The sequence below is a fragment of the Rhagoletis zephyria genome, unplaced genomic scaffold (genome assembly GCF_001687245.7).
Source record: "Rhagoletis zephyria isolate East Lansing unplaced genomic scaffold, Rhagoletis_zephyria_1.1 Rzeph_scaffold_00165, whole genome shotgun sequence".
NCBI classification, from domain to species: Eukaryota; Metazoa; Arthropoda; class Insecta; order Diptera; family Tephritidae; genus Rhagoletis; species Rhagoletis zephyria.
Window position 1 is genome coordinate 103,996 of NW_016157249.1, and position 14,488 is coordinate 118,483.

Below are 14,488 nucleotides of genomic sequence, written 5' to 3' on the forward strand. Positions count from 1 at the left end.
TTGTAACTGTCAACAGTGACGTGGGTGCCAAGGCGCGAATGTGCTGACTGTTTGTTTGATGACAGGAGATACTTCGTCTTGTCCTCGTTTACCACCAGACCCATGCGCTTTGCTTCCCTATCCAACATGGAATAGGCAGAACAGACTTCGCGGTTTTTGTTACCGATGATCAGCGTTGCCAGGTCTTCGGCATGAGAAAACGTCCCTCTTGGTCTGAAAAAACGTCATTTCCTACCCAAAAACATCTTTTTCAAATGCATGTACAAAAAATTGTTCTTATTTAAACTTTTATTGTATACAAAGGTACATATCGAGCCCTAACCGCCAAAATAACGTAAGCGACATTTTTTTCAAAATTTTCTTTTTGGTGCGGAAATATTCCTAAAGCATCTAGATACATTTCTACATCAAAAAAATGTCGAAAAAAATTTCGCTTAAGTACGTTGTTTTGGCGGTTAGGGCTCGATATGTACGTAAGGTATTAAGTCATCAACATTTTGATCGATTTTGGCTGTTTCTCTTTCGTTTATTTAATGTTTATTATTCTTCCATAAAAGCCAAGCTCATTAACAAACAAAATATAAAATATAAAATTATAAACAATCTGCAAATTTTCAGCTAGATTTTCAACTTTCTATTCAAATTTTTTAGCCCATTAAATTTCAGGGCAATAATGTGCAAGTTTAAAGGGGCTAAATAATCGCGTTGATTTTTAACAATTTTTTTTTCTTGTAGAAATTTGGTTAGGGCTCGGTTGTCGAAAATGCTAAATTACGTTCTGCTAAGAAGGAGCATAGCAATAGGTCTATTCAATAACAAAAAATTGTTACGAATTGTTACTAGTACTTGCAAGTTTTTACTGGAAATGCATTCAATAACCCAAAATATTTGCAAGAGGAAGCGAATTCGAGAGCGTAACAACCCCAGAGAGCTGCAAATTCTTGCAAGTAAAAAAGCAGTAGTCCAAAAGTAAGGTTATGTTTCAAATTCAAATGTGAACAAACTGTTTAAGAGGATGATTTGATGAAACATAATTAGTGAAATGAAAATATGGATAAAAAATTTAAATCTATTGTATATTTTTTTACTTTTATGACGATGCAAACTATTCCCAATTAAAACGAAAATTGCGCGCCAAAACTTTACCGTCAGAAAGTGTCAAAATGGCTCAAGTTGCAAGTTTTTACTAGTTTTGCGTTCAATAACTTTTTCTGAAAATTTTCACTTGCTCTCAATTTTACTCTCTATTTTCCTTTTACGCTCTCGCTGCAAGTACTTACTGGAAAAGTTATTGAATGGACCTAATATTTCAGTATTTTTTGCGTTCAGTACATTTTCAATGAAGTCTTAAAAAAGTCGCCTACTTTTTTCTGACGTTTTATGCTGCACAGCTTTTTTGATGCTTTTGCGAGTGTGTCTGCTGCAATATATCAGCTCTACCTAATTTTAGCTTTTAATGTGCAATTGCATCATTACAGCAAGCCTCGTAACCTCAAGTGTTTACACAACCAGCCTTTGAACAAGGGATCCTTAGTCTAATCAACCAAAAAAAAAAACCCTTTGGAGGAAGCAGCTGCAGCAAAACACAAAGATTGTAAAGATTTATTAAGAAAATAATTCAAAATCAGTTCTACATATAAGATTTAGTAACAAAGAAAAATTACTGGGAACTTAAAAAACGTCATTTTTTACACACAAAACGTCCAAACGTCAACAGGGTACAAAATACGTCCAAATGACGTTAAAAACGTGAACCTGGCAACGCTGTCGATGATGTCGATGTCATCGGCATAAGCCAGCAATTGCATCAGATGAAAGAAGTCACATGAAAGGGAGTCGCCCTGTCTGAAGCCCCGTTTTGTGGCGAACGGCTCGGAGAGGTCTTCCCCAATTCTGACGGAGCTGGTGGTATTGCTCAACGTCATTTTACACAGCGGTATGAGTTTTGAGGGGATGCCAAATTCAGACATAGCGGTGTATAGGCAACTCCTTTTAGTGCCGTCAAAAGCGGCTTTAAAGTCGACAAATAGGTGGTGAGTGTCGATCCTTTTCTCGTGGGTCTTTTCCAAGATTTGGCGTATTGTGAATACCTGGTCTATGGTGGATTTGCCAGGTCTAAAGCCACACTGATAAGGTCCGATCAGTTCATTAACGGTGGGCTTCAGTCTTTCACACAATACGCTCGATAAGACCTTGTAACCTATGCTTAGAAGGCTGATCCCGCGGTAGTTGGCGCGAAGGGCGGGGTCACCTTTCTTGTGGATTGGGCACAGCACACTTAAATTCCAGTCGTCGGGCATGCGTTCATCTGACCATATTCTGCACAAGAGTTGAGGCATGCACCTTATCAACTCCTCGCTGCCGTACTTGAATAGCTCAGCTGGAAGGCTGTCAGCTCCAGCAGCTTTGTTGTTTTTCAGCCGCGTTATTGCTATACGTACCTCGTCATAGTCAGGCGGTGGAACGTCGACTCCGTCGTCATCGACTGCGGGCTCTTCTTCTCCAAAACTTTCCGTGCTGCGACCATTTAGTAGGGCGGAAAAGTGTTCCCTCCATAATTTAAGTACGCTCTGGACATCAGTTACTAGCTCGCCATTATTGTTCTTACAGGAGTACGCCCCGGCCTGTAAACCTTCCGTAAGTCGCCTAACTCTGGTAAAATTTTCGGGCATTCTTTCTGTCGGCCAGCATTTCAAGCTCTTCGCACTCACGTATTTCGGCCTCTCTCTTCTTATTGCGGCAAATACGTCTCGCTTCCCTCTTCAGATCCCTATAGCGGTCCGACATAGCGCGCGTAGCGCCCGATCGCAGCGTGGCCCTGTAGGTGGCATCATTTGATGAGCGAGATGTTGAAGAATCTCGCTTTGATGCGGATTGTGGCTAGACGCTCGTCCCGGGGTGAACGACAGTACTCGGCGACGGAGTTTCTCTCCCACCACAAATCCAACACCGAATTTGCGCTCCTTTACGTGGCAACTGTAGTAGATGTCGCAAGGCCCCAGACATTGGTTTCCTTGCCCCGTCCAACACATTTCTTGGATGGCGGTGATGTCAGCTTTTGTCCTTAAGAGGACATCAACCAGCCGGGCAGAGGCACCTTCCCCATTAAGGGTCCGGACATTCCAGGTGCATGCCCTCAAATCGTAGTCCTTTAAACATTTGCCGTGGTCGTCATCATAAGGGGGGGTCTCATCCGAGGCTTTGCCTTGCTTCTTCACTGGAAGTGGTTTTTACGTGGCGGGTCCCAAGCCCAGCGCACAACCCATTGCTGGGACGGGGGTGGTTTCGCAACCAAATACACGTTTATATAGCGAGCCGCTTGCTCCAAGCAGACACCCGCTTGCAGCCGCACCTACTGGTGAACAGACGCTGCAGACTTCAGTGGGCCCTTAAACCGAATAAGTCGGAGTGGCCCCACCGAAGCTCCCTCTCTTTCTGCCGTGACCCAAGGCGAGGCTCCACTCGGATTGGTTACCGCATCTCGCACATGGATTGCTCACGTTGCCCAGAGTGCGCGAACGAGGACGCAAGAGTGGGGATTGAGTATAGCCATGCAACTGTAACTGCATACCCAGCGCAACGACGATACCCCATTGCACTCCGCCTATTGCTCTTATTTAAATGGTATATAACCTTATTTTGTGCAAATTTATATTACAGGTGCTATAAGGTCGGGTCTTCGAAAAATTAAAAACCTTATATTTAAAACAATTTTGAACTGGTTTTTAAAAAATTGGTATCGCTGTAAACGTGATTAACCTCCCTTTCTTCTGATATGCATATTTGTATACTTCGTATTCAAAAATTTTAGGAAAAACATTTAAGAGGAAAAAATACCTTTTTTTATAAAAAACTAGTTTAAACCAAAAAAATTACTGACCGATTTTTTAAAAATGTATATCGCTGTAAACGAACTCAAACCTCCTTTCATCTGATATGCGTATTTGTATACTTCGTAAAAAAATTTGAGAAAAAAACACTTAAAAGGAAAAATACCTTTTTTTATAAAAAAAAAATATTTTAAACAAAAAACTACAAACTGATTTTTTAAAAAATGGGTATCGCTGTAAAGGCGATTAAACACCCTTTCTTCTGGTATGCATATTTTTATACTTCGTATATAAAAATTTAGGAAAAATACTTAATTGTTAGATAATTATTTTGTTTTTTTTTTTGCATTGCCACCTTTAGTAGTTAGATGAGGAATGCCTTGAAAATTTGATGCAAACATATTACAGTATATTATGTTATTATATATTATTATAACAAAAAATTGAGAAAATAATGAAAAATAAATTGATAAAAATCTCTTTTTAAATATCGATTCTACCTGCTTTACTGTTTTCACAGATTTAAACACAATTTATGTAATTTGTTTTTATATCTGAGGTGTCGTCTTCACTGGAATGGCCCTTATGCCACTTTCAAAATAAACGGATCATATGTAAATTATTATTGTTTTTTCCACACGATTTTTCATAAAAAACGGCCTCATGCTCAATAAAACTGTTGAATATAATTGCTATAAAAGCCCAAAAATTAAAAAAAAAAAAAACAAATAACTAAAAGGACGAGCAAAAAAACCAACAACAAACAACTACCACATGATTAGGTCTAAATAGCAGCAAAATTAGTGCCCTTGATTGTAGTTGGGTTGACATATGAAAACCTGGAAAAAAAACAACAGTGGGTAGACTACTGGCTTTGGACGCTGGAGTCGCTGTGTCGAATCCCAGTGAAGAAGTCTGATGAGGAGATGGGATGATTAGCAGCTATAACTTTTACCTATATGTAAATTATTGTTATTTTTTCCACAACATCTTTGATAAAAAAATGGCCACAAGCTCAATAAAATTGTTGAATATAAACTTACAACTTTCATGTTCACTATTTTTGGCCACAGACATTACACTGTGCTGAGCACCCCGATTTTCGAGGGTTATTACTGGTTATTATTAAATAACATACTTTTATATATTATATATGAAGTAATACCTATGTGTATTAGACGTTTTGATAGACAATTTTACGATCCTAAAATAATGATATACAGACCTATTTCGCGCCGAATTTCGGAGGTTGTAGAGGATAAGAAAACAAGAATTTGTTGATTTAATTTTAAGCATATTAAATTTTAATATTAATATTAAGATTTAGAATATTTGTTATATCTATCTGTTTATATCTATATTTTCAGTCGCCTTAGTCGAACGCAATCAGTGTTACTAACACATGGTGATAGTGTAGAGCGAGTTGGAGAAAAATTAAAAGTAGGTGGTTGGTCATCAAATCGCATTGTAACGGCAATTTACAACGAGACGTTGCGAATATACGGTGTGCAGTTTCATCCTGAGGTAAATTATGGATCTTATACATTTACGCATACATATGTTTATATATCTACTAGCAACAGTGGTTAAGGCCTTGTTCTTCTTGTTGGCACTATAACCGCCTAAGCGATTCTGCCCGAGTCCAATAAAGCACGCCAGTCGTTTCTCGTCTGTGCCTACTGAGGCCAATTGGGAATGTCATTGAGTGCAAAAGAGTGTATTATAGTACAAAACGAAATAAAATTTTACGTTCCTAAATATTTCTTGCTTAGCACCATATCCCACTGGGTAAATAGGTAAGCACCTTACGAGGTAAGCCATGTTTTCTTTCAGTTTTTAGTACCAAAATCGTCATCATGGCCAATGTCATCTACTAGTAAAGCGCAAAATGAACACCTCCGACGACACATTACGCTGTCAGTCGCAAAATAACGTGCATCCGAAGTTATTTCCAAGCGCCGAACTACTCCGAGCGACTGCTCTGCATTACACGTAACTTACTTTGTAAAGCAGCTCAGAAGTATGTCTGATACCAAATGTACATTCAAGGTATTGCCCTTCACCTGGCGGTCCTTACCACTTCCCTGCCGAATATCCATTACTTTAACAAAAATTGAATCGGTCGGACTCTATGGTTATGATACTTATTTATTAGAGAATCATCTGTTCTATTCAATTATTTGAAAAAGTATTTAGTCATTGTTATTGTGAAATTGAAAATAAAATGTAATGCGAAATATATAATCACAACCGAACTTTAAATAACTAGTTTTCCACAGAAATACTAAAAACTTTTAACAAATTTTTAGTCGTCATAAGTATAATCTTTGAACAAAAATTGTTCATATATAAAGGGTTAAGAGTTTCTAAGTTCGTCTGCCGCATTGGATCAATTTTAGTTTTCGGTAAATGACTTTAGATTTGTTTTCATTCAGCATCTAAGAAACGCCCCAGCTTCATAGAAATATATAAATATTTTTAATTTTTATCCGCCATATTGGATCTGCCATTTTGAATATTTGGTAAATGACTTTAGACTCGTAATCAGCGGTCAAAATCTGCCCTACATTAAAAGTGGTGTAAAAATCCATCAGAGAGTATTTGTTGCGTCGCCAACGCGCATAGGTCCGTACGTCTTAGTGCGCAGTTATCCACCGAAGTCAAATCGGAAACCGTGGCATCTGACACGATCTATCTTACGGGATTTGCATGTCAACGGAAACTCGCCACCGTTTTAGTGAAATAACGCCCATAGGCTTTATTTCTTAAAAAAAGGGAAATAACGCCCACCGAAAAAAGTTAATAAAGCCCGCGGGTGTTTTTTCTCTGGCTTTGTTTTACTGAATCATACCAATTACAATTTTGCATTAAGATCTGCAAGCATACATTTGCATAAAAACGGAATGATATTTTAAACGAATCACTCTCTTTTGCATACAAATTCCTTCGACTTATAAAAAATTATGCATATCCACGAGTGCGTCATCCACAGTCGAGTCTGCGTCGAATTCCCTTCTGAACCATACGCATAACATCGCTGATAAGCGAATTATTACAAATCAAAGGTAAATTGTTATTGTTTTTAGTCTTCAATGCGATGCAGATATTTGTTCCCAGCATAGGTTTCTCAGTGGTAACGAGTAAACGTGTATGACGGCGCGCCGCGTTTCAGCGCCACCAGGCTGGCTCCCCCTCGCGGTCTCGGCGGAAAATTTATTTGTTTATATACTTGCATGATTTAATTGCTCTATATGTAGGTACGATAAGAAGTTGGTTGTTTGTGTAGTTCCGCCGTAAAATTACTGTGAGGATGACGAAGGCGTAGCACAGGCTTATTTAAACATCGTGTATACGCGCGATGTAGGGAGACAGAGGTAGCACAATCAGTAGTACCGCTACTTTGTTGTTGGCGAATTTGGCAGAACCAGCTATTCGTGTGACGTAGTTTTTGCGAAATGTTGGTATGTTTATATGTATGTATGTTTGTAATAAGTTCGTTTAGTTTTTTACCCACTGTTTTTGGGTTAGTGGGCAGAAAGGGAGGGTCCTGTCTCCAATTGGCGTCAGTTGGCACAGAAGATTAACGACTGGCGTAGTTTGTTGAACCCGGCCAAAATCGCTTAGATGGTTATAGCGCCAAATAAGAAGCAGAAGAAAGAGCACAGTTCCAGCTTTGTAAAAAGTCACACCTGACCCCTGGAAATCTTCCACAGACCTTTGCAAAATGATCTAAAATTAGCATTTTGTCAATGGGAATGTAAACTCGGTAAAATGTTTTTTTTTTTTTTTTGTGGAGAAGACCTTTTAATGTTGGCAATTAGGTTTTAAAATAAAGTTTAGACTCTTGATTATAAGTGTGTTTAATTTTTTTTTTGGATCAGGTCACCCATTTGGACACAACAGTCCGAAATCATTGGGCAAATAACTAAACTGTTCCCGAATTGTGTCTTTCACGCGAGCGCTGGGCTTTTATTCGATTTTAACGACACTAATATATTTGTAAATATGAACAATAAAATAAAAGACTGGATTTATTTGTGCACTATTTATATGAGCAAAATATAATTTTCTTTACACGCGTTCACTCAATGTAAGCATATTTTAAATATGGCGACCTCCATGATTTGACAGTTTACACTTTTTCTCTCCTTCATCTCCACCATTCGGGGCTAACGTCATCACCCGCAGGAATTCGCAATCTTGTATTCTATCATTCTTGGTGTGTACGTATAGAAGCAAGAGCGTAACGATGAGAACGCGAAAGCATGTGTAGGCACTCGAGTTTTATATAAAACGGCAACTCAAATTTATTTCAAACGAGAAAGCGAATTACAAACGATGAACAGTTATAACTGACTCCAAAAAGTGAAAAATGTGTATCTCATGATACAATAATTTTTAGAAGGTAGTTTCACTTCAAAATTTTTTACATAAACTGTGTCTGTGACAAACACGCAATGTGGCCACTGCTACGATATAGAACTTGGGGATTATCGCTTGTTATTTTAGATATTTTTTAACAGAACATGTAAAGATTTATATGTTTCATAACTGCTAATCACATGAATAAAAATCATAAAAATGAAAATATAACTGCAATATTTCTTGTTTATAATGGATTAGATCCATCGCACACCACGGACTTTATCGGCCGCCAATTTAGATGTGCTCGCTAGTCTTTCCATTGCACCACAACTTATTGGTCAGAGCGATTAAGCTGGTGTAGTGTGCGCACCTCCATACATCTTCATGTAATTTAAATAGGCGGCCGATAAAGTCTGTGGTGTGCGGTGGCTCTTATAGCTGTGCCCTTACATCTATTCCGTGTGTTGCAATATCCACGAAAGCAGCAGTTAATTTTTTATGAAGAAAATGATTACAAAATATTCGAAAATTTCTCTACTTATATGTTTGGCTTTTCTTTATTTTATTTTTCCAACGTCAAAAGCTGGATTTTTTTTTTTAAAGTTGGTACAACAAAAAATACGAAACACGTTTTCTGTCAGATAGCTAACATGGCGGATAAGAAGAAGAAGTGAAACTACCTTCTAAAAATTATTGTATCATGGTGTATCTATTAACAGGACGCTGAATTTGAATTTTAAAAGTTGGCACACTAATGGCCTAATTCATAAAAAATAAAGTAGGTTTAAAGAGCTTTATGAAATGACGTTTTCATACATTTTTCAGTTTATAAACCTTTTTTAAAGCTACTTTATTTTTTATGAATAACGCCATAAGTATTTATGTCTCACTTGTGTACTTGTGTACAGTAACCATAGTAGTCCCCCCGGAGTGACTCGAACTTGAATGAGAAGCCATGGTATTGCTACGTTGTCGTGTTTCGTAAATCCTTGAACTGGATGATCTATGCGTTGTTACTGGGTGAACCAAATCTGAAAAGGTTTCGGCAAATGCCGGCTAAAGACGTACAGTTGATAGCGTTGTCGAGCGAAATTCGACTTTCACCACAAAAACAGTGTGAATTTCGATTCAAAATCTCAAAAGGTCCTCGATATGGCTGCTGCAATAGTTTTTTTACTTCGTCGAACCGAACAAAAACGTTTGTGCATGCACGCAATGACTGGTGGTGGAAGGCCCTGGTTCTAATATGGAACTGTGTTCCCCTGTCGCTGGTAATTGTAATGGGGGCTCCAAACCTGCTCATCCAAACTTCAAGAAGTGCTTTGATGACAGTCTTTGCATATATGTCTTTTAACGGTATAGCTTCTGGCCATCGGGTGAAGCGGTCAATTACTGTCAAACAGTATCGATATCGATGTGTATATGTTTGAAGCGTTCGCTGGGTATATTAATATGCTGTGGTGCATTTCTTTCGTGCCTTTGGATTTTACTTCTCTGGCAGTGTAAGCAGTTACGAGCCCATTTCGTTGAGTCGCGATTTATATGCGGCCACACCTATCGTTGGTTGATAAGTTTTTGAGTCGCACGGGCGTTTGGATGCGATAAGTCATGTCATGGGTGTCAGACCTTCGCTTTTCTGTTTACGAAACTGTAGCGATGTTGCGTGCAATTTGAGAAGTCTGAGTTCGTCATCTATCTACTCAGCTGCGATATCTTTAGGTGAAAATAAGGTGGGAAAATTAATAGTGTCAATTCTGGACATCGCATCGGCAACGATATGATCTTTACCAGGTACGTGAATAATGTTAGTGGTGAACTGGCTGATATACTGAAGGTGGAGTTGCTGTCGTGGCGAGGCCTTGTCGGATCGTTGTGACAATGCAAAGGACAATGATCTATAATCCGTATATATAATTAAATATCTACCTTCCACCAAGTGTTTGAAAAACTTTACTGCCTTAAAAATTGATAGCAAATCGCGATCATACGCACTGTTATTGCGTTCGGTTTTACTTAACTTGCTTGTATAAAATCCCAGTGGCTGAGTTACACCAGATATTGTTTGATCAAGTGCAGTACCGATCGCGTTGTCGGAGGCGTCGCAACGAAGACTTAAGGAAGCATTGGGTGCAGGGTAGGCAAGCGGTAGAGCACCGACCAGCGCCTGCTTGCACTGATTAAATACATATGTTGTCGTATCATCGCATATTATAGCACGTTTATCATTTTTCTTTGCGCCGGCTGTGAGTGAAACGAGAGGTGCATGAATCTCTGCAGCATGTGGCATATTTTAGCGATAGAATTCCACGAGCCTAAGAATCGTCGCAGATCAGAAATAGTTTTCAGCCTTGGATACGATCGAATTTTTAAACTTTTTCCGCTGTTGGCTTGATAACATGTTTGTTAATAGTATGCCCAAGATACGTAACCTCGCTCTGCAAGAAAAAAACATTTTTCAATGTTGGTGGATAGACCGTTTTCATGCAGGCGTGTTAGCACAGTATGAAGGTGTTGTTTATGGGCATCACTAGATGATGATGCGATCAGAATGTCATCAATATATGTGTGACAGAAATCGCAGTCACGGAAAGTTGAGTCCATCAAACGTTGAAATGACTGTGCGGCATTGCACAGCCCGAACGTCATAATATTAAATTCAAATAAACCAAACGGTGTTATGACTGCTGTTTTTGATCGATCCTCTGGCGCCACAGGCACTTGATAAAATGCCCGCGTCAAGTCTAGAGTAGAAAACACTGTGCATCCATGCAACACTAGTGTAAGGTCCCGCAGGTGAGGAATCGGGTATTTATGCGGCACTTTCGGAGACTGGGTTGCCGTGAGTCGAAATATGGTGTTGCACTTTGCGTTTTGGTTTCTGCACAGCAGTGGGTTTACTTAATGAGGGAAAACATTTAAGTATTTTCTACGCAGAATCATTATAAATTTCACTACTCAGACGATTCGATTATTTATTTGTTTCGGGTCCAGAAGTTTTCGATTGCGTTAGTCAACCAATAAACCGTGATGTTTTAAAAAATCTGCTCCAACTATTGGATGTTCGACTTCGGCGACGGTGAATAGCCATATAAAATTTCGGTTGAGTCCGAGATTAAATGGTATTGTTTTAGTGCCATATGCTCGGATTTGTGAACCATTAGCTGCGTATAAGAGAGGGGCTGACATATAAAAAAATTCGTCGAAAATTTTATTTCAAAATTTTAATGTAGTTGATTGATTAATCCTTACACTGTACGGCAAAATCAACTTTTTTTCTGGGTATTGGACCAAACCAATTTTTTTTAAGAGATTGAGTCTTGGTAAAAAAAGGCATTTCTCCGTTTTTCGAAGTTAGCCTCCGAAATCGAGATATGGGCCTTCGAAGTTCGAAATATGACCTTTGGTAAAAAATTATTCTTAATTATTATATGTAAATAACTAAAAAACTAAAAATATAGATGTCGTCCGCCTTTTGCTCGTATTTGAATGGTATATAACTTTTTTTGCGCAAACTTATATTAAAAATGCTGTGAGGGGTCAAAGGTCGGGTCTTCAAAAAATTAGAAACCTTATAATTCGAACAATTTTGAACTGATTTTTAAAAAATTGATATGATTGCAAAGGTGATTAAATCCTCTTTCTTTTGGTATGCATACTTGTATAATTCGTATGTAAAAATTTGAGAAAAAACATTAAAAACTAAAAAAAGATACCTTTTCTTATAAAAAGAATTTTTTAAACAAAAAGATTATTAACCGACTTTTAAAAAATTGATATCGTTGTAAACGCAATTAAACCTTCTTTCTTCTGATATGCGTATTTGTATACTTCGTATATAAAAACTTAAGAAAAAAACTTTTTTTTTATAAAAAAAATAAATTTAACAAAAAATTACTAACCGATTTTAAAAATTTTTTAAAATGTATCGTTGTAAAGGCGATTAAACCCACTTTCTTTTGATATGCATATTTGTATACTTCGCATGTAAAAATTTGAAATTTGAAATTTGAAAAATACTAAAAATACATTCAAGTTCACCATCAAGGTCGTCATCGTCCAAGTTTTCCTTAGCTATCTTTAGCCACCAACATAAGTCAGCTATCATGGCGTCTAACTTTTTGCCCTTGTACCGGGCCTCCATTGGAATAGCAATTTGATGAAAGCGTTCTCCCTGCTCATCAGATTCGGTTGAGAGTTGTCTCTCTAACAAGTCAAGATTAGCATGCATTAAATGTACTTTTAGCGACATATGAACATTTGCTTTAGAAAACGCTTCCATCAGGTTATTTACATATCCACGGAAATTTTCATGACGCTGATTGCCAAGAACATTAGTGATAACTACCTTTAATGCACTCCAAGCAATCGCTGCATTCGCATCTAATGATTTTGTAAAGTCTTCGCTTTTTAACATTTGGCGAATGTCCGGACCGTTAAAAATACCTGTAATTGTATACACATAGATGTATATAAAATAAAGTATATAATCCAAATATAATTTACATACTAACCAGCTTCAATTTTAGCATATGATCGTTTAGGAAACATGTTCTTGAGACATGTTTTTGCGGCATCATTACGCTTAATAAATGACTTGACGAAATTAGTTACTAGTCCCAATTTGACATGTAGTGGGGGAATTAGGATTTTATCGCGACTCACTAGCGGACTATTGATAATGTTTGCATTTGCAAACAGTATATTCCTCTCGCAGTGAAAGTATTAGCGTCATTTACCGTAAAAAATTGTTTTATAGATGTTTGCCTTTTACGATAGCCCGACGTTCTAACATCTTGTGCCAAGTGGTTTCCACTCTTCAAAAATTTGGCCAATTCTTCTGCTTGCGCTTTTGATAGCGCTAGTTTTCTCACGAATCCATCTAACTGTCCTTGTGTAATAGGCCTTACTAATGCAGTAGCTTCAGAAGGAACATATGTTTCATCGAATTCGTCGGGTATATTTACGAATCTTCCATACACAGTTGACTGATGAGGGCTTCTTCGTTCCGGTGCTGGGATATTCTCGCTATGTGGTCTTGGTAACCGCACATACAAACTTTCAACGCACTCTCTTTTGCGACGTTTTATTCGGTTGTCGTCAGCATGATGGTTTAAATACATATACATGACATGTATCACTGTTATGTACATCTAATATAAACGTAAACATCTTGATGAAGTCTATTCATATAAACATTGCTGTCACTGTGTAATTACCTGGCTTATACCAAATTGCAGGAACACCAAACATCAATTGATCAATTTCTTTTTTCCGCCATTTTTGTAAATGGTTGTAACAGGTCCTACTTTTCTTGCTCGGANTATAAACATTGCTGTCACTATGTAATTACCTGGCTTATACCAAATTGCAGGAACACCAAACATCAATTGATCAATTTCTTTTTTCCGCCATTTTTGTAAATGGTTGTAACAGGTCCTACTTTTCTTGCTCGGAACCCAAGACTCAGCTTTTATAATTGGTTGGTCAAAATATTGCTTATATNTACTCATATAAACATTGCTGTCACTATGTAATTACCTGGCTTATACCAAATTGCAGGAACACCAAACATCAATTGATCAATTTCTTTTTTCCCCCATTTTTGTAAATGGTTGTAACAGGTCCTACATATCTTGCTCGGAACCCAAGACTCAGCTTTTATAATTGGTTGGTCAAAATATTGTTTATAGAGAGATTCAACAATTGGAGTTATATTTAACAAACTTGTTTTTATATTAAATTTTCCACAAATAAAACAAAAGTTCGATTGCAGTTTTGCTGCACAGTCTTGAGCGGCTATTTTTTAATCCAAGAGAACTATTACTATATTTTTTTAAACATGAGATGCGATTGATTTGATATTTATTTAACATTTATTTATATTTATATATGATGATCATGATTTTTAGGTAAGCACTAGACCGTTCGTTAAAAATAAAATTTGGTTTGCCGGGTGGAAAAAGATGTGTTTTGGTCTAAAAATAAGCTGTGCAAAATTTTATTCGAATATGATAACTCTAAGTACTTGCGGGTTGCATTTGAAAATTTAGAAAACCATATGCATTCTGGGAAACAATTTTTTAACAAAATAGTTGAAAGTCGTGAATTTTATAGTCATTTGCCATGTAAAATAACCTACACAATCTGAATATGAGGTCAAAAATTTAAAAAGTAGAATAGATTTTATGAATTTGCGAAATTATCGTTTTTTTCAAATTGAGAAAACAGCATTTTCAATTTTTTCCAAAAATATCCGGTTGTGATTATCACACCACAAAAAGATCTCCACCTCA

The 14,488-nt window shown here is 37.4% G+C and overlaps 1 protein-coding gene across 1 annotated transcript in view; it reads left to right on the forward strand.

Moving 5' to 3' along the window:
- bur (GMP synthase burgundy) overlaps positions 1-14,488 on the forward strand; it is a 411,333-nt gene that overhangs the window by 98,945 nt on the left and 297,900 nt on the right. The window contains exon 4 of the mRNA XM_017606747.1: positions 5,198-5,354. Within this exon, the coding sequence (XP_017462236.1) occupies positions 5,198-5,354 (157 nt within the window). The remainder of the gene's footprint in view (positions 1-5,197; positions 5,355-14,488) is intronic.